General features: G+C 41.9%; 1 protein-coding gene across 1 annotated transcript in view; it reads left to right on the plus strand.

Moving 5' to 3' along the window:
- FBLN2 (fibulin 2) overlaps positions 1-24002 on the plus strand; it is a 107592-nt gene that overhangs the window by 48849 nt on the left and 34741 nt on the right. Inside the window, exon 3 of the mRNA XM_075159433.1 lies at positions 22635-22746. Coding sequence (XP_075015534.1) covers positions 22635-22746 — 112 coding nt within the window. The remainder of the gene's footprint in view (positions 1-22634; positions 22747-24002) is intronic.

Consider the following 24002-nt stretch of genomic DNA (forward strand, 5'->3'; position numbering starts at 1 on the left):
GATGTTTGTGTTGCTGGTGCGAGGTGTTTGTCAGCTTTGGGGTACAGCAGGACCTTTTATGACGCTCACTTTGCAATTTGGGCTAAAGGAGTGGAAGGTGCAGGGGTCATAAGGGTATAACTCCTGTTAGAATTAGCTGGCTATAAATATGCATTTAAGACTTACTGCCATTAGTTTAAAGCTACAGCAAATTTTTGATCCTGAAGCAACACCAAAAGTTGCTGCCAGGAGTCCTGTGGGTGTGGGGTGTGTGCGAGGAGGAAGTGAAGGCCTCTTGCACAGATGAGTCTTTCCTTCTTCTCTCAGTATTTCCTCTGCACGGTGGTCTGGGTTCCTGCTCAGGAGGTTCATTGTCCAACTCATTAGTAGCATTGAATCGTACAGGTAAGCTTTCTTTTCCTGTTTTAAGTCACCTTCATCCTCCTATGAGCAAAGTGGAATCTGATGTTTAATATACAGTGCATTGCAGTGAATAAATAATTTGTTATGCTTTTCTAGCGCTTTCACTACTTCAGTTATGCACTCTGAATTGGCACCGCCATTGTACTATTTGGAGTTATCCTCGTCACTTGTACTGGAAGATGTACATGCAATTCATGATAGGAGATCATCTTTACTTTTAATCGACTTTTCCACTCTTTGTATTATCGGCAGTTATTTAAGCTCCTTAGGTCATATTTGGGTAAAGGTTTGCTTTCCATACTGAAAACAGGTTCTAGTATTAAAAGTTGCACACTGACAATAGCTTTCACTCAATGACTGATGATAGAGAGAGGAGTTTTGGGATAGTGCTGTGCTTCGTATGGTTCTTTAGATATATCTGTCATTTGAGGTGGTTACCTCAGCTGTCAGTCTGTTAAGATTATGTAAAGTTTTTAAATTATCTCCTCTTTGTATGGCCAAAAAATGATTCAGTCCTCTTGCATATTGTATTACCTCAAGCTCTTGGTATTTATTACGCATGCAATCAAGAAATTAAGAGTCTGAGGCTTGCAAAGATTTATTTAGTAGCATTTAATAGCTATCTGTTTGCTAGTAATTTGGTTCAACAGAATGAGAAATTTATTTTTGAATTGTCTTTTAATGAGCAGATAAGCAGGTTTCTCTATCACTCTAAAGCTTTGAGTTGTCGCTTCAGGGCTGCGTTTTTACACATGGAAATTGTTCTCTCTTGCATAGGTAGCAGGCTGTTGTGGTAGTTTCTGTTGGTTTTAATGGAGCTTGATTTTAAATACCCCCATTAGCTAAAAGAAGAATAAGAAACTTTCTCTTTTACTTTAGAGATATTTCTTTTACTGTATATTTGATACTTGATGGAATTTGTACAGCCAGAATGAACCCCTAAATGATTCCCAACTCTATGAAGATCCGTATGTTATTTTTGTCATTGTTTTTGCCGTTTGCAGAAACAGTCCTGTAAGAAAATCTAAGAATATCTTTATTTTTGAAGGAGTTACATTTATCGTAATGATTTGAACTCGTTCATCACTGGACCTGTACTTATGACTTGAGCAGCAGAGTCTGTGGTCCGAGAAAGCCTCTTGCACAGCAGAGCTCCAGTGCAGTGCGAGTCTACCTGGTCCTGCAGCAGTGAAACGTCACCGTGTCGTGATCAAAAAGAGCACCTGAAGGTGTGTTGAGAGAAATATGAAATAAGTAAATACGGTGCTGCTTTGCTAGTGACACGGCGGTTTCGTGGCTGCACCGCATCTGTGCCCAAGTAAAGAAGGGCTTACGCAGGGTTGGCTCCGCTGATGTGCAGGGGTGACTCTGCCCTGGGCTTCTTCCCGGCTGAGAGAGGTTTGATACAAAATCCTGCCCCTGGGAGGAGAGGAGACTATGGCCTGCGACATTGTAAAACCCGTCTTCGGAAGGGCCGAGGCAGACAGAGGTATTTCCTACGTGATAAGGATTTCTGCGACTGAAACAGAGGATGAGCAACATGGTGTGTCTCTGTGGAAAATAAAAATCGTTTTAGTTAACTAATGAACTAGCTGTGATTTAGCTTAATGCTGCTGAAACAGTTCATATGTCCAGCTGAAGTTCACTGAAAGGAAGGAAGGGAACTGAACTGAATTGCAAGGGTGAATTCAGTGCCCGGGCACTCGGTGCCTGAGCCTGCTAAGCAGTAAATCGGTGTCGGGCACGTGCAGATTCGCTGCAGATCCGGAGGGGATCATCTCCACTCTGGCCGAACCAGTTCCATTCAGCCATTCCTTTTGTCAGAGCTTGGAAACTGCTCGGGAGAGGGCATTTCAAAGTCGAGCACAGCTGGTTTTCCGCTTCCAGTCTCTAAATTGAAAAAAATATCTGTGTGTGTGAGAAGGTGTGGATCTACCAATTTTAAAAAGATCAAAGGCTATTTTGCACTTAAATATGGTGTTAGTTGTCCTAAATACTGGTTGGGCAAGCTGAGTCTCGGGAGGGCAGATATTTAAAAAAAAACCTCCAGAGAGGACTTTTGTGTGTGTGCAGTGAGGCCCTGCCTGGCATTGAGCTGCTCCTCCCGGGGCACGCGGCCGGGCTGCCCCTCCCCGCCCGGCCAGCCAGCCCCGCAGCGTTTCCAGGAGTTTGGGGTCTTTGATATCGCTATCTTTCTGTCAACTTCAGCTGGAAGTCTGGCTAACGACTTAGAAGTGTACGAGATTGGAAGTTGTTATAGAGATACGTAATGTGCAGTTCTGTGGGGCGTTTCTTTTTGACGTGAGGTATGAAAGTAAAAAAGCCAAAAGAATGGAGAATCTGCATGTTCTTCCAGTGTGGTCCTGTAACAGCGTTTAGGGTTTTTCTTCTGCTTTTTCTAATCAGAAGTTTAAAATTAGAAGTCACTGCTGATGAAGCCTGTAGATGACATGTAGGCTGAGGGAGCGATGAGTAACAAGGAGGCCTGCGCAGGGCTATGTGGATTGCTTGCACTTTAGCACGGTCAAACGTAAGGTCATTCACCCAGGCTCTTCGGTCAGGAAAGAAAATGAAAAAGCTAACTCGGTCTTCTTACAGTCTGGCAAAGCAAACAGCTTTGCATCACGCAGGGCTTAAAGCTGCCATGAGGTTTACAGAGTAGAGATTGGGGTGACTGAAGGTGTACTCAGCATCCCTACTTCAGCTGTCATTACAGTTTTAAGGCTGGTCTTCCTGTGAACAATTAATGTACACAAACTGACTTACCTTTGGATACTGTGTTGTGATAAGCAGCATCAATCCCTACAGGTGAAAAGTTCACTTCTGTCATGTGCAGTTTGTGAAATCCTATGAAAAAAAGAAAAAGAAAACAAAGGAGTATTGCGTCAGGGTAATAGAAATAGGTAAGTAATTGCTGCTTCATCTCTGTTTTACAGACATGGGTATATTTGGCAGTGCAAATTCTCAGATATTTTTAAAGAAACACAGAATAGTAGGTAAAGTGTGGGCGATTTTTGATGAATATCCTTATCCATTTTTAAGGAAGTCAGAAAGAGACTTAGTGGTACATGTAGTTCTTACTTTTTCTTGGCTTCTTGCCAGGGCATAGCTTTTTTTTCCCTGTGTCCTTCAATTTACTTCAATTATGACTTATTTACAAATGTAATTCTTGGGAATGTCATTCAAAAGCCATGCACTAAAAGACAAGGCAGGTCTTAATTTTTCACAATGTCAGATTAAGCTGTAGAAAGTGGGATCCGCTGCATCTAATGGGACATATGGCTGGCCTCTTTTTTTTTTTTTTCTTTTTTTCTTTTTTCTTCTTTTTTTTTGTCAGCTGAAATAAACTTTTAACTACGTGGAAGTAAATCATGACTAACATAATGCTCATACCTGTGAGCTGGAGCTAGTTGAGCCAAGTCTCCTGGGGGGAGGCGGGAATGCGTTCCGCAGTTACAGTAAACCAAGCGAACAAAGCACAGGGTTTGCATGAACTCCTCAGTGTCAGCAGAGCTGGGGATTGCTCACGAAGGATAACGTTAGCCTAGAGAGGCTGATCGGTTGGCTCCTCCCCGGACGAAGGAGGAACGTGGGCTGCTCTAGAGCAGAGCCAGCCGGTGGCCCTGGAGTCCCCAGCAGCCCTGGGCTGGCAGAGGGCTCTGCCACTGGGACTGCAACCAGGCACCAGCAATGGGGGTCCTGGCCCACGGGAGCAGCACCCGGGGCTCCCCTTCAGTGCTGGAGGGTCATCCCAGGACCCGGGTGTGCCGGTCCAGCCAGCCAGCCCCAGGGAATTTGCTGGCACCTCCTGTGCAGGAGCCATGCCTGCAGCCGCCCCTCCCTTTGGCTCGGCAGCTGATGTGACTTGGCACCTACGAAGGCTTTTGGCACGAGAATTGGCAACCTTCGCTTGAAAGAGTGACGTGGAGCAGGAATTCAATTTAAATGTTTTGCCTTGTTGTCTGGAGGAGTCCGTCCCTCCCTGCTGTTGTCAGGATCCCAGGGGACATTAGCCCTACTGCGTTTTTATCTTTTGTCATTATCCCCATACCCAAGTTTCCTCAAATCCTGCCAGTTACAAAAAGAAAATAAATATGTTTTTTCATAAAACATAAATCATCATAATAATCATGATACATAATCTCTTCTTTGTGGGGAAAGAAGGATTGGGAGGGGGATTTGTATTGCACCACCTCTGGTAAGTGAAGGTTACAGCTATTAAGAGAAAAGTACCTTGATAAGATGGTTAAAAAATATATATCTAAAAATTGCATGCTAGCTTGGATCCTGCTTTAAAAAAAACATTCTGTAAAGGTGGTGTGTGGTGGACCCATTTGTTTATCTGAGGTGACAAAGGAAGGAAAAAGTCATCTGAGCAAGAGATCTGTATGAAAAGAAGATGACTTCAGCCATGCTGTACATAACTTTATAGATGGGAACAATACCTCATTCTAGCTGCCAAAACAGTTCTTAAGGCATTGAGAAGATTTTCAAGATATGCGTAAAGAGAGGTTATTGTGAATTAGACTGCTGGGATTTAAATTTATGGCCATATTGAAGGGAAAGTATCCTCAGCTTGAAGTCATTCTAAGTAGTGTCAGGTCAGTCTGTCCTCAGTATTTAAAGTAATAAAAATAGTTGTAAGAAAGTGGACGCATTGCAATGAGGAAGAATCCTGAGAGGCTGAGCATTTGTGGAGCTGTGACTGTAGTTATAATCAATAATAATTTTTTTTAATTGCTGATTGTAGGTATATCTTTGTAAAATTTCAGATCACTTGCATTCCTCCAACAGAGTTGGTAATGGATGGTGCTGGGCACGTAGTTCATAAGTTCAGCTTGTAACTTGTTTTCTTATACTGGCCTGGATTGTGAAAATATTACATCAAGAGTTAAAAATGTTGAGTCTTTCTTTTTAGCAAATATCACTGGATGTCAAACAAACATATCAAATTTAATTGACTTCTTAAACATATGAAGTGTTTTGGAACTATTCCATGGAAATAGCATTTAGAAAGTCTTACCTGTCGGTACTGTTTCTGTTCAAGTTGGATCTATATGTTGCTGGCGGAGAACTGGGCAATCTGGGCTCTTGCTGGTCTTGGGCTGATTTTGTTTGAAGCCAGATGTTGACTGTTGGGAATTAATGTAACCTTCTCTGTTTAAATGCCCATGTATTTTCCTCATTTGCTGTTGTTTTTTATGTGCCAACCCCATTGTACAGATGTTTGTAAAATAACTTTTTTTATCACTGATTCTCAGTGACAATTGATGTAATGAAAATTTTTGTGCCCTAGATGTAAATTGACATCAAGCCTTGGAAAGCTGGAAGTGGCAAAACAGTTTCCCTGCTCCTAGGCAATAAAGCAACTATAATATGGGAAAATTTGTAGAGAGGAAGAGAATGTGGAAAGCAAAATTTTATTTAGAAGGCTTCTTTTCACTTCTTTCAGTATTCAATATTACTTCTTCACTAAATAACTTTAATCCACAAATCAAGTGCATGGAGTTGCACTAATCATTACTTCAACAGATGATGGTGTGGAAAAGTAATTAGCTTTAAATAACAAATTGTTACGCTACGCCAGGCAGTTTTGCTGTATACTTTATATCCTGTAAATGTAAGTCATCTTAATATCATTATGAATTCATGAAACTGTTAACTCAGGTTTCCATGTTCTCTCAAGTTCTTGAAATATTATTCATTCGCTTATAGTGCTAGTCAGTTCATGTGCAGACACCGGAGATTAAAAGTTATATAAAAGTCAATGAACCGCTGCACAGGAATAAAATCTTTTCCAATCGTACGAATTCAGTGCAAGTATCATATTACTTTGATTTCATCCGTTGGCTTGAGGTGGTTGCAAACAGGAATTGTGCAGTGGGGTGGTGCAGCGCAGACACAGTATGTGCTGGTGCTGCCAACAGTATAATGGATCTCCTCTTCTCAGACCTTTAATACCTGCTGAATACGAGCTCAGGGCTAATAGCACTTTTAAGAGCACTTTGAATACGCTGAGCATTGGGAGTCCTGACTGAAATCAGAAGCTTTGCTGAGTCAGCGAGCAAATGTGCAAAAAGGTTTTAGACTGATAAAGGGCTGGGGGAAGCACGTAGACCGTAGGAGCAGTGCGGTGGCCAGTAACTGTAGCATCAATAATTGTGGGCACGCTGGATGGTTGTTTTGTGTCCTGACACAGAGGGAAAGGGATTGATTTTTTCTGTTGGAGAGTTTCCAAAAAGATGCAGGAAAAGAGATAGCATTTGGGGGGAGATAAGGAAAAAGGGTAATGAAAAATGGGAGTAATGTGTGCAGGTAGCAAAGGGAGAAGACTAAGGGACTCAGAGACGAAAACCAGTAGTGAAACAGAGAAACCTTCCAGGGTAGGAGCTACAGGGAGCCAGCTGGACACAGATGACATTGCTTAGTGTTGCTGGGGGCTGTCGCTGCTATAGTTACTTCTGTCTGCCCCGGCAGCTGGGTTGGATGCTTTTATCAATATGGTACAGTGCCACGCGTGCAGCAGACTCGGCTCATGGTCGCAGCTGCGTGCACAGCACTGCCTTTGCCCAGTGTAATTTGGGTGAGACAAGAAGATTAAAGAATGGTCCTAACCTGAAACATGTGGATGGCACTTTTCTGTTGTTGAAAGCTGAATATTCATATTTTGTATGAAAGTTTTTGTAACAAATTGCCTAGAAAGCTTGTGATCCCAAGAGGTTTTACATTGTCTTTTGCCAGATAGCCAATCTTTCATTATAATGTGGTTGCAATGCATTTAACTTGAATTTAAAAACAAACAACTCCTCCTCCCTAAAAGCAGCCTTGCCAATAAACTCTGTTGGTGGTCCTAACCCTTGCCGAAGGGAGCACGGCTCAGAGTGGGTGCTTCTCCTGGAAGCTTTGGAGGTCCCCCTGGCAAGGCAGCCTTAACCTTTAGTTGTGCTGCCCTTACACAAAAGCCTTCTCCCATGCCCTTGTACTGAACATCGGAGCCGTAGGGACAGCGTTAGGCCTCAGAAAGCTTTCTATCTCGTCTGTGGAAAGGACTGGAAAATCCTTCAATGCAAAATGCATCTTAGATACCTGCAGCTTGGACTAGTTGGGTCGGTGGCCTTCCAGAGCACTCCTGTCTTGGAAACAGGTACATTTTTCTTCAATTTTTTATAAGGACTCACCTATCTGATGTGATAAGAACTTCTGGCTTTCATTTTGGTTTGCAGACACTGCGAAGGTATGTGCCGATACTGTGCTATAGTCATATATACCCTGTCTTCCCTCCACCCCTCTTCCTTTTCATTGCAGGTTTACACAGAGTGGCAAAGCCACACCAGAAGTCAGATTTTGACCCCGTATTTCCAACTGTATGGTAGAGGGGAACAATTCTTCACCTCTCACCCCTGCGTGGCCCGGTCCTATGTGAAAGCTGATGTCTCGCAGTGATTAGGAAACAGCTGGCAGTTAACAAAGAGTGTTTGTTGACTGGGAGAAGCAGCAAGGTCAAAGTTGAACCTCTCCCTTGATTAAGAAAGATGCATTCCTTACTGGGGGAGGGATCTGGCTGGTGCCCGGCCACTGCCAAGAACGTGCTGTACCGTTCTGCGTTGTCCCGCACGTCGCGCCCTTTCTCCTTCCCACTGAGGTCTAGATCAGTTTATCAGCGATGGGGCAATGGAGGGTGGAAAGCGGATTAGCAGCTTCCGGACCCTGTAGAAATGCAGCTAGTGCTAAGCGCAGAAGCTCTCATCTCATAGGTGTCGTCGGAAAGCACATTATTCTGGAGTTCATGTCTGCATTACGTCAGGTTTCATCTCTGAAGTCTTAAAACGTTTGAGCTTTAGTGCTGTAAGAGAGAGGATTTCCCCTCGCATGAGTCAGTCAGGTATTGAGGTTACGAGTTAGTGGGTTTAAATGTGACCCGGAGCCTGGCGGAGGTAAGGAGGGTTCTTCCCACAGGAACTTATCTCCTTTCCTGCCTCCAAGATCCCATTTGGGATGTGTGGGATGTGCTACTTGGTTTGTCAGAGGCCTTTCTTGGGAGGAGAAGCTTTTTGGAGGTTAATAGGAAAAAGTTGCATCTGATGAGGAAAATGAGGGAAAGAAGATGCAGGGATGCCACTGGCACGTTATTGAGATCTCTGGGTTGCCTGTGGATGCTCCCTAGTGTATTTTGCTTTTAAAGATCTATTTCACATCCATTTGAGGTTGCAGATACAGCATAGAAAGGTGTGATTGGCAAATCCAAATAAAAACAAATTAGATCTCAGTGAGAATTCATCATTTTTAAAGTGCTGGAGAGACCAAATATTATGCATAGAGTCCTGCTTCTATGAAGTAGTTTATAAAAGACCTGTTTTGTGCTGATTTACCTTCATGTACCTAAATAACAAAATAAATCAGATTAAATCAGCTACATAATTAAAAATCTACATTACAGTCCCTTTTACAGAATGATGTCGGTGTTTATAAGTAGTACAGCCAATGTGCATAAATAGCATATGACAACTCAGCTCTAAGATGTTTCTCCTCTTGGTCTGGATCTATTGAAAAACCAAGAGTGGGTCAGTTTATCTTCCACTTGTTTTCTCAGTGCTCTCTGACCTTAAAGAATCTGGTTTTCATGAGGTGTATTGACGCAAGAAGAAAAAAGCACTGAAAAAAAATCGGTCTAGTGATTTTGGTCTCTCTGCAGGATATAAATATAAATATAAATATAAATATAAATATAAATATAAGTATATCCCTTTGATTTCAAGGGTGGAAGTGCAGCTGGATTGTTGAAACACGGTAACCACACACTTCAGAGTGAGTTCAGGCTGTGAAGCCTTCTCTAGACTGAATGCTAAACTACGTTTTTAACCATGCTTTTAACGGTATGTCAGTAGTTACCAGAATTGTGCTTGTGTTTGTAGCTCTTCAGCAAGCAGCTCTGTATGAAGTAATTACCTTATATGTGAAGATAAAATTTATGCTTTATTGGGCTGTGAATGTATTTTTCCTCTCTCCAGAAAAAATGGGCAGATCTCTTCTAAGTGTAGATGCAAGGATTGCGCTCATTTTCCTTAGAAATTAACAGGCCACTGAGAACTCAAGAGGGGTGAGAGAAAAACTTTTATTTTAAACACATGCCAACATTAAAAAGCTGCAGATGACTCTGCATCAACATTTTGTAGCTTAAGACTATAAACAAACACTGTCCCACTTGAAGCTATGTGCTAACTCAGCTAATGGAGCACCGTTGTTAGGCTAACAACTAAAATTCAGAGAATAATGTACAGGACCTTGGCCTTCCTAAGCGTTGTGCTTGTCTCTGTGCGCCTATACAATTTGGTGGTGCTCCAAAACCTCTCAGCCACCAAGCGCCTGGTGTTTCAACCACTTGGATCCCTATAGTTCTTGGATGATGACTCGGCAAGTTACTTTCTTTTTACAGCTATGTCCAGACTTTTCTGGCTTTAAGTATATAGACACTTCGTTCCTTTCTTATGTGCTCCCCTAAGAGGTTTCTATCACCACAAAGTGCTTTGTATGGATCTTATTATCAGCAGCCTCCAGTACAGAACTAAGACCGTACACCTATTACTAGCTATAAGTAGCCTGACTTGAACTAGAAACCTGGATAAGAAGTTTCAAAATTGAACCATCCCGATACTTTGATCATTCAATTATAATTTGATCTTTAAACATGAAGCACTAAACAGAGCTTCCCTGCTCTGTTTTTTCAGTTACTTCTGTTCTCCATCATCTCCTCCCTTATCTAGCTTCTGTTTCCTCAGCCTGAACAGGTGCTCTGTGTAAATGGACATTGATTTCCCAGCTCGTGGTTTAATATTAAAAAAGAAAGAAAATGAGCAGTGGACTTTTATTTACATACAAATAATAAAGCCTGTTTTTTGGAAATGTATTGATGAAGTGGTATGTAAAGTTCTGCCTATTTTAATACTTTCTTTTACTCTGTTTCAGATGTCTCCTGCAGTAAGTAACTCTAATGAGCCTTTGTGGGAGAGATGAAGAGACTCCTCCACCCTTCATTAGAATTTGCCGCCTTATCCCAAATGCTCCAAAACACATTTAAATCACAGAGTTGGAGCTTTTCACAAGTCAGTCCCTTTTCTCTCTCTTCGTTTCTGGTTCCAAAGTAAAATATGTTCAGGAATGTAAATTCCTTTAAAATTGGCTGCAGTCTGTAGTTTCCAAGTAGGAAGTGTAGCCAGAGTCCATTGCAGGAGATCGAATTCCAGCTGAGATTTAACTTGCGCTTGTTTCAGGTGCTGCGTGCGGGGTGGTGGAGGCTGTCCCAGTGCTGCTGTGGCACACAGCCCTCCTCCTCCGGCTGCTCGGGGTCCGAAAGAGAGGTCTCCTTCCTAGCTGTGTATGGAGTGCGTGGCTGAGCTTGACCATGGCTGTCTTTCCAGTCATGTTTGTGCTTGTTCAAGTGGTGTACACAGAAGAGCTTGAGAGGAAAAGTATTGCCGTGATCTCTGCAGCTTACAAAATGCATAAAATGCTGAGCTCGCTGAAGAAATAGTTTCTGTAGAGAGAGATACAAGCTGTCAGCTAATGAAATGCTAATCTATTCACAACATCCTTATGATTATTTCATACTTTGCAGGAGACAGATGTTACTTGTTGAATGTTCCCTGTAGGAAGCACTGTCATACTCGATCCCACTGCGCCTCACACAGGACTTGAGTCAGCAAAGGACTTCAGCATGTGTCTAAGTTTCATCAATGCTGCTGAACTAAGGACTTGCTTAAATATAAACGTATTCATAGTTATTCTACATATTCAAGGGCTTTGTGCTTTAATTTTTAGTAAAGGAACAGGCAGGGCCTGTAGGCTTCTATGGGCACTGGTTCAAACCCTAGCTTTAGGTGAAAACATCCACTTCTACCATAGTTTACAGTAATTGCAAATGGTTGCCTTACTTGAAGGTGACTTCAGTAACAGTGCTTGCAAGTATGCAATAGTATCGTTAATCCTGATGAACACATACGAGCATGACTTGCTCCTTTTAATTAGGAACGTGGAGTTGAAACAAAACACAGGAGTTTTGTGTGTGATCTGAGTGGTGTAGATTTTTGACAGGGAGGAATTAGGGAATTAAACACTTCATGTCATTGTATTTCTCTTGGTATATTGTGGCCAAAGGCTCCAGTGGGGTTACACTGAGCTGCTACCGTGGGAGACCAGATAGTTTGAGCTGCAAGTAAAGTCTGAAGTGGAAATGAGCAAAATGAGTCACCCAATACCTCCAGTGTGAAACCACAGTAATAATATCAAACAAAGTGCTTCATTTAGAAGTTAGAAACTCCATTTACCTAATTTCCACCCCAAATCATTAATTCCTTAGGGAACTGAAAAACCTTGTTTCCAAACAGCTCTGGTTCTGATGCATACTGCATGGCAAAAGAGAAATTTCCTCTTGTGCTTCCTGCTAGCGGCTGCTAAATTCCCATGAAACCCTCCAAACATCATTATCAGCCCATTCAAATTAATATTTCCTCCTACATTTGTAAGGGATAAAAGGAAGTTTGTTTTGTTGCTGTTGACTAAAGTATCCCACTGAATTTTCTTCGCAGTAACTGCTCTGGCACTGGGTGCTTCCTGGAGAATTTAAACCTCCTTGGGGTTAATGGATCAAGGCAGAACCGTGGGCCATCAACTCTTCCAGCCTGCCATTAATCCAGGAAGTGCCCTGGGCTGCAATCATTATTGCTGAAATTCTTGCACAAACACTGATTGCAGAATTTCATAAAGAAAAGCCAAGGGAAATGAGAGGCTCTTCAGAACATCATAAAATAAATAAACAATGTAATTTATTATTATAAACCTGACAAGGACTAGCAAGGAGTACAGTAGGATACCCAAATAAGGAGAGCTGGAGCCCTACAACAACTTTTCTGGTCATTTTAAGCATCCCTATGCACTAATTAGAAACTCAACGAAACTCAGAGGTTTCCTTCCTCTGATGTTCAGAATTTTTTGGTCAACAATGCCCAGCCCTGTCCAAACAGAGCTGGAGGGCACGTATTTCACCAGGAATACGTCAGGCTCCTGGGACGTGCTGCTGACTAATGCTATCGTGTAATCTCATCTTTTCTTACCTTTTCAAGGTGTGCAAGACTGTTTGGCTAGGGCTGCTGCTTCTGTTGTTAACACACTGTATTAAGTTACTTTGAAAGTTGTGTTGAGAAATGTAGCGGAGAAAATGAGCTGACACCAGCAGCTGGGGATGAGTCAGTGAGTAGATTTTCCCAGTTTGTTTCAGTAATGTTCTGAATAGAGATGAGCATTCAATTCACAGTGAATAACTTCTCTTGATGAATTTTACTGTTTTTCTACTTTTCATGAATTGGTCATGAAGAGAAAGAAAATCTTAGCCTTTTTTTTTCCCAAAATGATTCAAGAGTCTTTCTGTGAACAGTTTCTGGATGGGCTCTCCTAGAGTGCAGCTAAGGGTGTGTATTTTTAGTCTGTGCTGCATGTGGTTGCACTGATCAAAGCAGATCAAGCACTGGTCATCTGCTTGGGATTTTTTTTCAGTTACCAAAGTTGCAAAACTCAAATACCTAAAAACTCACAACTGTAATCTGGAAGACCAGTGAACTTCGGGGTTGGCTTCATCTGACTTTCCATAACCAGTTCCCTCTTGCGTGTTAGCTCTGCCAGTGTGCGTGCAGTGTCTAAATCTGTAATCTGTGCCCCAGTGAAGAAGGGGCTATTCAGATACAAATGTACAATCCTCATTTGTGACTTTAAACCAAAGTACAATTTCTGCTGTGATTGGTATGAGAACAAATTACATATTTATACCGTTGCATGATTAAGGTGTGTCTAGCGTTGTTAAGCAATTGAACTCCAAAATGGTACAATAGCTTGGCTTGTTCTTGATCAACGTTCCCAGTCCAAAACAAAGACCTTTTTCACTGCTACACTCTTAAAATTTAAAGCAGCAACATGTCTTGATGGATGGCTGTCCCTAGTATTGCAGTGTGGGTTTGAGTAGTTCCATGGTGAAACTAATGAATTTTTTTCTGTAGATAACACACATAGGTAGGGAGAGCACATAAGCTAAATTAAGGTCTTACACACATACCCATTTGCGTCTTTATGTTTATTTGCTTTTTTTTTAAAAAATAAATATTAATTCTGTAATTTAATTACCATTACAACCTCAGCTCAATTTGTAACTGGCTAAGAACATACTGAAAGTGCTTGTGTTACTAAACGCTTGAGTTGCAGCAGAATCAGTGATCCTGCCTAAATTTCCCAAGTGCTCTGACAGACAGTCCCTGACCACATCCCCTGATAAACACTATGCCTCTTAATTTTAACTTTAAACAGGGCTGGTGGAAATGCCGGCTTTGAAGAAAGGAGTCTACCTAGCCACAAAAAGGAGCATGCAAAGAGCATGCTCTCCCCCAAGATAAAATTCTTTAGGCAGGAATTACAAGGGTAATCGGAACCAGGCTTTCCAAAGCCTCAGCTCTTTTGAAAGTTAATAGACAGCATAAATATACTCTGTGCCATATTTGGGGAAGGCAAGTTGAGGAGGAAAATACAGCCAAGACTATGCTGAAGGGCAAGAAACATTATGCCTGCTCTGAGTTATTATTGTAACCAATAGAAGGATGATTGTGTATGAACTGTCGCACTTTAAACTCAGTGACAGGATAGATCCAAATGAAGCAAATTTTTAAAAGGCAGGAAGAGAAATTGCTTAGACTTTTAGTTGGTGAAAAAGGTTAAAGAATTTATTTAGTTGGTCCCCCCCTCCCCCCCTTCAACCTGGAGCTAATAAAGGGTGCTGTCATGGAAACGTTAAAGACCAAACATAGTCTAAATTATCTGACCTCTGGCACAGGTAATACAAGTTTTGACTTACAAGGATTATCCAGAACTAAAGCCAGAGGGAATATAAGGTTGCTATTCATTCACACTTTGAACAAAATCTGCCAAACAATCCTGGCTGAGGCTATGTTGATGTATGTCTCTATTGTACAGTGCATAGTAAAATGAGAACATTCAGTTTGTTTTATCCAGTTTTTCATTGTGCCTTTGGGCAGACACAACTCTTTATATTTTGCCAAGCAAGCCAGCATAAGGAATTTATGAAAAAAGAATAATGTAGGAAACAGAGCGTTTTCAGGTTGAAATGGAAAGCAGATGCCTCCCAAGGAGTGAAGGCAATATAACAGGAACTTGTCCTGGATGAATGGTGGGATGGATTTCTAAAGAGACGCAGGTGACTTCAGAGGAAGTAGGAGAGCGTAGAAGAACGCTTTGCTGTATGAAGTTTAAAATGAAGGCAGATTGCTGCAAGTGTGATGGACCTCACTTACATTACGGTGGTGATGGCATGGCAAATTGAGTCCAGTAGGAATGGAAGAGGGCGATGGAAAAGAGGAGAGAAGGATTAGGTACTGGATTGAAGCCATGAGATGTGTGTTGAACTCTCAGCTCCTATATTTCTCCTGCAATCTGCTTTTTTGTTATTTCCAATGAGAGGAGCCTAAAAGTCTAATGAGTGCATGTGGGTTAAAGCCCCTTCCCCAGCAGTGAGCTAACTGAGGATTTGATCATGGAAACACTCGAGCACTACTCTCATTTCAGTAAGATTTAGAGTCAAACATGCTCCTGAACACTGAGGCACTTTGAGGAGCCTGCAGTAACCTGCACAGAATAAACCATACGCTAATTTATCTGGGAACAGGTCCTGAAGAAAGCTTAACCAGTCCTAATGACGTAAGTGATAGTTCAGTTTCAAGTGAAAGCAGCTGGCTTTGGGGCTGTGTTGTCACTCTCCCCTCCCCTATCTTTGCCAAGATAAATGTTCTTCTCCTCTTTACCTTTACTCATTAAAATGTCTTCCTAGCCATCTGAGATAAATCAAGTTAAGAACATGTTACACTGCACAACCAAATGGTGAAATTCAATAAGGGAATTTAATAAAGCCTCTCAGACTGTTGATAAGATAAGGAATGACAACCTGTTAAGGGGTAAAGCTACAGTCCTCTTTCTTTTATTTATTAAAGCTTTAAATGATGAAGAGATTGGAGCAGAAAAAAGACCCACTGCAAACAGGTATTTTTCAGTATTTGAAGAACTCCATCAAGTTAATCGTTGTTCTGTGAAGTTCTTCTTCATTATTTGCCGTAATATATGGTTTTATGTTCTTGGGCAGGTATTTGATAAGGAAATACAATACCTTTTTTTCCAGTGTAAGCAAACAATTCTTGTGAAATGTATGTGCTGGGTGCACTGCAGGTCTAGATACCCCTTCCTTTAAACGGAAAGATAGACATATAAAACTATAAACATATTTTCAAGATGTTTTTTGGTTTTTTTATAAGGGAGTGGGAAACAAGTCACGAGCACTGACTAGACAGGAAAAGCAGCATTTTGCTTTGATCCCTTCCTTCACCATGTGTGCTCAGAGAAACCACTCCTGTTCTGCTTTAGTACCATTGCTGTTCTTTCTCCACTCATTTCTGGTGGGTGAGGATGATTGCAGCAGGTGAGGGCAACCTATCCCATCGGATCAGCTTTTACACCAAATAACAGCATTCTTCTAAGATGTGAAAAGGTGCTAGTGTCCTCCAGTACCTCAGGAGTCAGCCTTCATGCTTTGCTACTTGGGAAGTCCTAATCTGCCACGGGTGTTGCTGGGGAGACTCATTACCTGCTCTCAGAGGCGGGTTCGCTAACCTGATGTGTTGCAGGCTGCTGCTGCCTTCATGCAGGTGATGCTGGGCTGCAGGGCTGCTCCACCCAGCTCTGTGGGGTGGCTGATTTATGCTGGCTCAGGACTTGGGCAGTTTGTGCAGTTGCTTTTTTCAAGATTATGTTATAGCTTGAGAGTCACGGCTGTCAGCTTCCCGTGTGGATGAGCAATGAGATCCTCAAAATGAAGATGCGTCTTAATGGAGTGCCTCATTTCTAGAAGGTTCACATCAAAATTAATCTTAGTGCACAAACTCATTTCCTTGCAAGATCCTGTGTTGTTTGTTGGTTTTTAGTTCCCCCCCCACCCCAAAGAGGAAGTACTACAGTTTTGGGGAAGATAAATTATTTTCCTCAGGTATAGAAACTGAATAGCATAACAAGAGCTCAGATCTGTTATGGAGGTATGAACATTGCCTCTTCCGCATATGAGTGCCAGTCCAGCAATTAACAGCTTAAATTAAAGCCAACAGTGAAGAGATGTAGCTGCCTGGGACTGACAACATCACGCTGCCCCTGAAATGCCAATCTTCTAGGTGATTCATGCTTCATCTGGAACACGGTGCCCTGACTTTCCTTGGCTAATAGGTAATTTTATTTGGGAATAATACCAGTTTTGAACTTCACCAATATCTTGGATCAAATGGTTATATCCAAGCCCCTGCGCTGTGTCTGCCTATATGGCTCTCTCTGTAGATAAAAATTACTGTCTAAGACTCTTTGATGCGTCATGGCTCCTATAATAATTTTAGTAGAAAGGAAAATAATTGTTTATTTTAACTGAATGAAATCTTGGTACTGTGAAAGGTAATGGCCAAGATTTAACCCATCACTTGCCACTCGTGGGTGGAAGGCTTGGATGGATTGGTTAGTGTGACGAGTCAGCGCTTGCTGCTCGCATCGTGAGGAAGTGCTGAAGTCTTAAGGTTTGTCTGTCTGTTTGTTCTGCTTAGACAAAAGAAACATTTAGGACAGGAGAACGGTGGATAAAACATACCTAATAGCTCAGTCAGTGAGTCAATGCATTTGCTCAAAGAATGGATATTTGCACAATAGGAGTTAGTCAATCTATGCAAATGTTCTGCAGAGCTGCAAAACTAAAATGAAAATGGAAGTAAGCAATGAAATCAGAGGTGTTAAACTGCTTAAATGTTCTGAGTGGAAATTCAGGTGAAGCTGAAATCAGTGAAACGTTAGTGTCAAAAAAGCTCTGGCAAGAAATTGAAATATTCTATCTCTTCTTGAGCAGTCATAGAGCTGGCTGATGTTTTATCACTCTCGAAACATAATTTGTGAACACTGGGGGAAAAAAGGGGAGGAGGGTTTTTGAAAATCCCTTTTGTCTCCTTTGCTATTCTAACAAACTTATCGTTCACTGTGTGAGTGGGGGGAAATAACTTAGTAGCCTTTAACTGTGTGTTTTCCTCAGTGTAATGTTTGAGCTTCAGCTAAACTTTTTAAAATACACACACCCCCGCCCCCACCAGATTTTTCTAGCTGAAAGATGAAATTCCTGGTTAGCAGCATGTAAAAGCTGCATGGATGTTGTGTGGCTATGGAAAACCTAGATGTGATCCTGGGTCAGTGGGAGGCCATCCCACCGCTAGTCAGGTTTGGACCAGGCACTGAGACAACATGACGTTTTAAGGCACGGTCAAGGATGAGTTAAAATTTTCTGAGGGGAAAAATGTTTCTCTAAATATTTGAATTAAATTCTAAATGTCTCTAAAAGACAATACACAAACTTTTGAGATTAGGCCAAAATGTACTCTTCAGAGTGATGTAGAGTGATAATTGTAGGAGATAAATTACTAAATTGAAAACAAGTGAGGAGACATGATGCTGTTTTATAGTACAGCCTGAAATACGTTACTTTTTTTTTTCCTAGTGAAGGAATTCATAAATAGCAAATTATGTGTTAACAGGTGTCCTGTTAATGACTCTATGAAGTATCAAAGATGCACACAGTATAACAAATATTCAGGATTATGGTGTTCTCAAATAAAATGACTTTGTTTTCCGTGAGCAGATGCAAATCTACTTCTAAATCTGCTAATACCATGAAAGCCCCAAATAAACAAAGCTCTGTTTGAATGTTTAGGTATTTCAAAGTCTGTTATACTTATAGCTTAAAGTCTCCATCCAACGTAGAAGCTATGTGATCTTCAGTCTTGTGCCTAGTTGTATATATTTGTTCTTGCTAATGTATAATCAAAATATCATAAATCCATGCTAATGACTGTGAGTTCTATTATGAATTATTCAGTTTTTCTAATTCCTGATTGAGATAAAATGCAATAGTTTGTTCATTTTATTAGAACTGCATTCTAGATTTAATTATTCATAAGATCATAACAAAAGGCAATATATTTTGTAAATATGACTGCTTAATAGTATGGCACTTCAGTACAGCAATGACTGTACTGAATCTTTAGTGAGGAATAAGTAATTAATTTTTATTTGAATTATAAATCATGTGGATTACTGCAATAGAGATTAGTAAATTCTGCTGTAATCTTGTGTTTTAAACCTAGCAACAAATGTGTTTCAGCACTTGGTAAAATGAATGGAGTTTCCACCAAGGGACTGAATTAAAACTATATTGAAAAACTGTTTTATAGCAATGCTTCATAATTATCTGGTACCAGGTGTATTTCCTGCCTAGTTTAACTGCATATATCATCCCTCTCATGCCATACAGCAACTCTAACACGCAATACAGCTTTCAAAACTGAAGTATATTTTTAACATTGTTAATATGCTGCATAAAATGAAAGCGTTGCATAGGCTGAAGTCCAGTTGCATTTTGTTATGGTGCTACGTGCCCTTGTGTGTGAGCATGAATGTGGCAATGTGGGAGGATAGAAATGGCTTCAGTCATCAAAACCCTTCTGCAGCTGGGCTGCACAGGGTGAGGGTGCAATGGCCTCAAGTCTGTTTTGGGTTGTCTCTCCCCAAAGCCTTAAAGAAAACAAAGCAAAATTTACAGATGTGTGAAGTGCACCCCCTCGCTCCTTTTTCTTTCAACGTATAAATAAGGACCTAGGGTAGAGGTGAAGCGCTCTGTGCCACGGTCTCGTCTGCAGTCCTTACTGTGCCATAACGCCTCTCTCCTTCTCTTTGTAGCCTAACGGAGTCGCACAGCTGGAGTCTGTGGGCACAAAAAAGATGGGTTTTGGCCTGGAAGCCCAAGTCTCCCTCTCAGTGTCAACTGTCAAAGCTGTTACTACTTTTTTGGAGTTACTCTTGATTGATGAAAAAATCAATAAATGCGGAAGGTCTGGGGCAGAACAGTGGTCAGCTGAAGGTGGTGCGGGGTTTGGTGCTCCAGGCCACAAGGTTGCTGCTGGTTTGGGACACGTGGCTGCAGGTGTGAGGAGCCGGGTCTTGTCACTTGCTGTAATCTCCTCCCCTCACCATCCATCCAAGTTAGCGATGAAGAAGGTGTTTTTCCACAGACCATTTTCCCTTTCCAGTGAAAAACGTAATATATTGAAATATATTTACCAAGAAGCATGGTTTGGAAATGCTTAACGTTCCCATCCGCCCCCAGGGGTGGGCTCCGTCTTGGAAGTGAAGTCCCCGCAGTACCGCTGCGCAGCCGGGAGCAGCGCGCGAGGCAGCAGCCCCCGCAGAGCCCCCCTCACCCCCGCGAGCGGCTCAGGCCTGGCCCCGCGCTCTCCCGCAGGATGGGGGCAATCCTACCTATCCTCGGTACCATGGCCCGATCGTATTGCAAGACTATCCCCCAAACTGTGTTTCATCTGGCTACTGGAGTGGCCAACACTGCTCAGCCAAATCACACTCGGGTCTGTTAAGGCACTGCTGTAGAGTGTGAAATGAACCCTGTCGGGGGTCAAAGAACACAGGAGGAGGCGGAATTTGGTAATTTTTCTCCCGTGAGATCTTGGTCAGTCATGGGACGTGTTCTTTCTTTCTCCTCCTCTTTTTCCCTCCTGTTAGATACAGTTTCTTAAAGTTGTTTTCTCATGAGCCGACATTTCATGATCACAAGCACTGTATTTTGTGTGTATTTAATTTTTCTAGTTGCTATTTATACAGCAAGCCATGCTGGTGATGAGAACTTTCCAGTTTCTGAAATATAATAGTATCTCCTAAATTAACTGTAACAAGTACAAAGGAATAGTCTTCTACTGAGGAGGTTTGTATTATTTGTGTAAGTGCCAGTATTTTTTAACATTGAAGATAGCACTACACTTCACTTAAGCTTCTCACCCTTGATACCTAATGACAGCAGAAATGTGCTGGTAACATAGGCTATCTCTGTTTCTTCTGAATTGTGCAGCATGGATACCCAGATGTTTTGAATTGTAGCCATTACTAAAAATGTCTCACTTACAGTTAAGTGTTACAATTTTACAAAGAAAAATTATTTGGCTTGATACCAGACAAAAGAAAGGATTCTGTTAACTTTTTCATCGAATCTGGCCTATTGGAGAAGCTGCCATCTAACACTGCTGTCAACGTGCAGGAGGAGAGGGTTCTCAGTTCAGTCGGGGTGACTGCAGAGCCCCTCCTATCAACCGGAATGCAATTCCCTGACAGATCAAAATGGTGCAAGGCCAGTCTAGCAGAGGCTGGCTTCCAAATGTTTAGTTTTGTTGCGAGCCTCGACAGGAGAGCACTGCACCTTCAGCAGTGCCATTCTGCAGCAGTGGCATTTTTCCTAAAACCCTTGTAGAGAAAGAGGTTCCCCACTCCCACAGTAAGCAGAACTGATTCAGGAGGGATTTATCTAAAAACCGGCTGGAGGATCTTGAAAATACATTGTTCTGCAGTGTGGGTTGCTGGGTGCGGGTCAGGGAGTGCTCAGATGTGGAGCTACCCAAGGTCCGTTGCACCCACACATCTCCTACAACTCAACTTTGAGGTGGTTTTGTCTTGTTTTCTCTTAACCAAACCATGCCAGAGACTGGCCTGGAAGGATGAATAAAATGCACAAAATGTTCCCTATATCCATATAAATGGCTTTAAAAGGAACTGGAGCACTGCTGATGAGCCAGTGGAGCTGCTCCAACTCATCAGCACAGGGCCATTGATTCTTTGTGGAGAAAGCAGAGCCCTGTGGTCTGATAGACCATCTTTATTATGTGTCTTGGCATGTATATCAATGCTGTGAAATCACAGCCCCCAAGCACTTCTAATGCACCTCATGTCTCTCTAAAAGGCATCTCTTAATAATTTTCTTACCTGATATCTGTGTAACTGCTCCCAAAGCAGACAGCTCCTGCTGTGGACCCGTGAGCTGGTAAGGGGGAGACCGCGTGCTTTGTGCGATGGAGCCCATCCGCTGCGTGAGCAGTCGCAGGAGAAATCTTCCTAATGACACAGCACAGCGCTTGCCAGCTGCTGCCACGGAGCAGGCTCCTTGCACTCCAGCATCAGTTTAAGTTGGCTTATGTTAGTGTTTCTTTGGTGTTTGCACCCCAGAAGGATGGCAAATGTCCCATCATGAAGCAAACTTCTGTACAGACTCCAAAAAATACTGTTTCTGCCCAGTCTGATGTGACCTGAGTCTGTTCCATACAGTAGGTATGTAGTATATTGCAAATCCACTAGTTTAAGTTGTATTTCACTGTAACCTGAAAATGTACATCTTCAGTGGAAATCCACAAGGAAAAATGTAAAACCTAGTGCAGCATTCTACATGTGCATCTCTTTTACTACATCTTAGTGCCAGTGTTTTACATGACTTCATTAGCAGAGTCAGAGTTATGTCTCTCAAACCCTTTTCATTATGGTTTTAAACCAGCTGAACCCTCAAATTCAGCCATAGGGCAGCCTAGGTATATGTACTCTAAGTAATTCTGAGAAGTAAAATTTCTTAATTTATCTTATGGAAACGATTTCTTAATGCTACATATGTCAAACCTACTCAAAGCATCCTTGTTAGATACTAAGAACTTTAAGGGACCATGACAAGGAATGTGTTTCAGTTTGTTGTTACTCATCAGTGAAACTTCATATTTACAATTTGGTATAAGGGAACTACTGAGGCTTGTGTGTGCCATATGCCAAGCTTGTCTACGCTCTGTGTGCTGTATTTCATTTGGTCTGAACTTTACTTGGAGACCTTCATGCTAGCCCAGCCAGTGGTAGTGAAGACCCTGTTACAACAGCATAATGACTTATTAAATCAACTTGCCTTAAGTGGCCAAGCATGATTTTTCAGGGTTTTTTTTTGTTCAGAGATGTCAAAAGTGGAGTTGTCTTCAAACCACTTACGTCTTTTATTGTATTTAAAACTACAATTTGCTTCTGCTGTTCTTCCCTGAAAGACATTACCAGGTGATCAATTATGTCAAGATACTGCAGGTATCAGTTGCCTCTTTCTTTTTTTGCGTATAACCAAATGTGGATGGGGGGGGGGGGGGGAAAGAAGAAGAAAAAGCTCAACTATTGTTATTTTAAAGATCTCAATTACGAAAGCAGAGCTAAAACCAATCCATTCCATACAAAAAATTCTGGGTGTATGTTTTATACAGGTTCCACAAAGGAATTGATTGAGAGCTGCTGTGGAGCTGGACAACAGTGGGCTATAGACAACGGGGAGTGCACAGAAATCCCTGTAAGTGGAATGGATGGTGATATTTGCAGGTACGTAAGGCAAAACCAAGCATTTTAGATTAACACAGAGAGCAGCCCTTTAGAAGAAATCAAATGATTGTACAATTCGTGGGATGTCCAGGAGACTGGGAACTGTTTCATTCATTGTATAAATTATTGGTAGACTGGCAATATGTCATGGCAAATTAGAAAGAAGGCTTTCTCCCTCCCTTTCCCCAAAATCTAATCTAAACAAAAGCCTTTTAAGGTTTCTTTTCCTCTCTCATGTGAGCAGAGCACAAATTTTTGTTTCCCAGTTTTATGCGCATCTGTGGAGTTGCAGATAAATAGAAGGGCAGAGTTTGTCTTCCATTTGGCAAGTGCTAAATGCAATGATTATCCATATCATTAAATGATGTGTTTTGGAACGGCTGCTGGTTCCGATGTCTGTGTTCAGCTGGAGGGGGGACCATACGCCTTGATAATTCTGCTGGTATCAGTAGCATCTGGTCTGAGTGAGGGTGCCAGATTCAAACTGCACAGCAAGAAAAGAAGAATGGGTGCAGAATAACATGGACAACGTATTACGCTAGCTGCAATTCATCCCATCTCTCTCTCCTTCCCCCTCGTCTGAAACAGGCCTTGGGGAGGGATGAAGGCAAAGTTATCTGAGACTCACACGGTGCAACGTGCCAGATGGATTTCTCTAAGAGTGATCCCAACATTTTCAGCATTTAAAAAGTTTGGCAAAATTGGTTTTATCAAAGTTAGTATCACTGCACCTTTCTGAAGTTACTGGGAGATTAAAATCCCCCCCACTGGGATCTGGCATGACATAACCGACACATACTAACTGTCTATGAAGTAAAGACAGATTAAAAAATTCCAGCCTTGTCCTAAGTAGGTGCAAATCCAATACATTAATGAGTTGCACCTGCACATCTGAGGCTGGATTTAGATGAAAAAGCCAGATCCTAAATGTTTCAGTCCCTGTGAATCTATTGGGATTTGAAAGAATAAGAGATCAGGAGTTCAGCTGTTTTACTTTCAAAATGCCAGTTGTGTCCCTGTTTTAAAGATTTAAAACCACCTGTAAATATTCTGTGTAAAGAAAACATTTCATGTAAAAAAGTATTCAAATCTGTGGCCTTAGAACCTTGAAAGCATAGACAAAACCTACTGCTCCCTCTGGGAGATGTGCCAGCGAGCAGGGCTGGTCACCGCGCACGTATCCAAACCTCAAGTGCACCCTTTCGTGTGCCAGAATGCCTGCAAGTAATGCAGGCTCCGAGAGCCTGCCACTAACT

This window comes from Calonectris borealis, chromosome 10, assembly GCF_964195595.1.
Source record: "Calonectris borealis chromosome 10, bCalBor7.hap1.2, whole genome shotgun sequence".
Classification (NCBI taxonomy): Eukaryota; Metazoa; Chordata; class Aves; order Procellariiformes; family Procellariidae; genus Calonectris; species Calonectris borealis.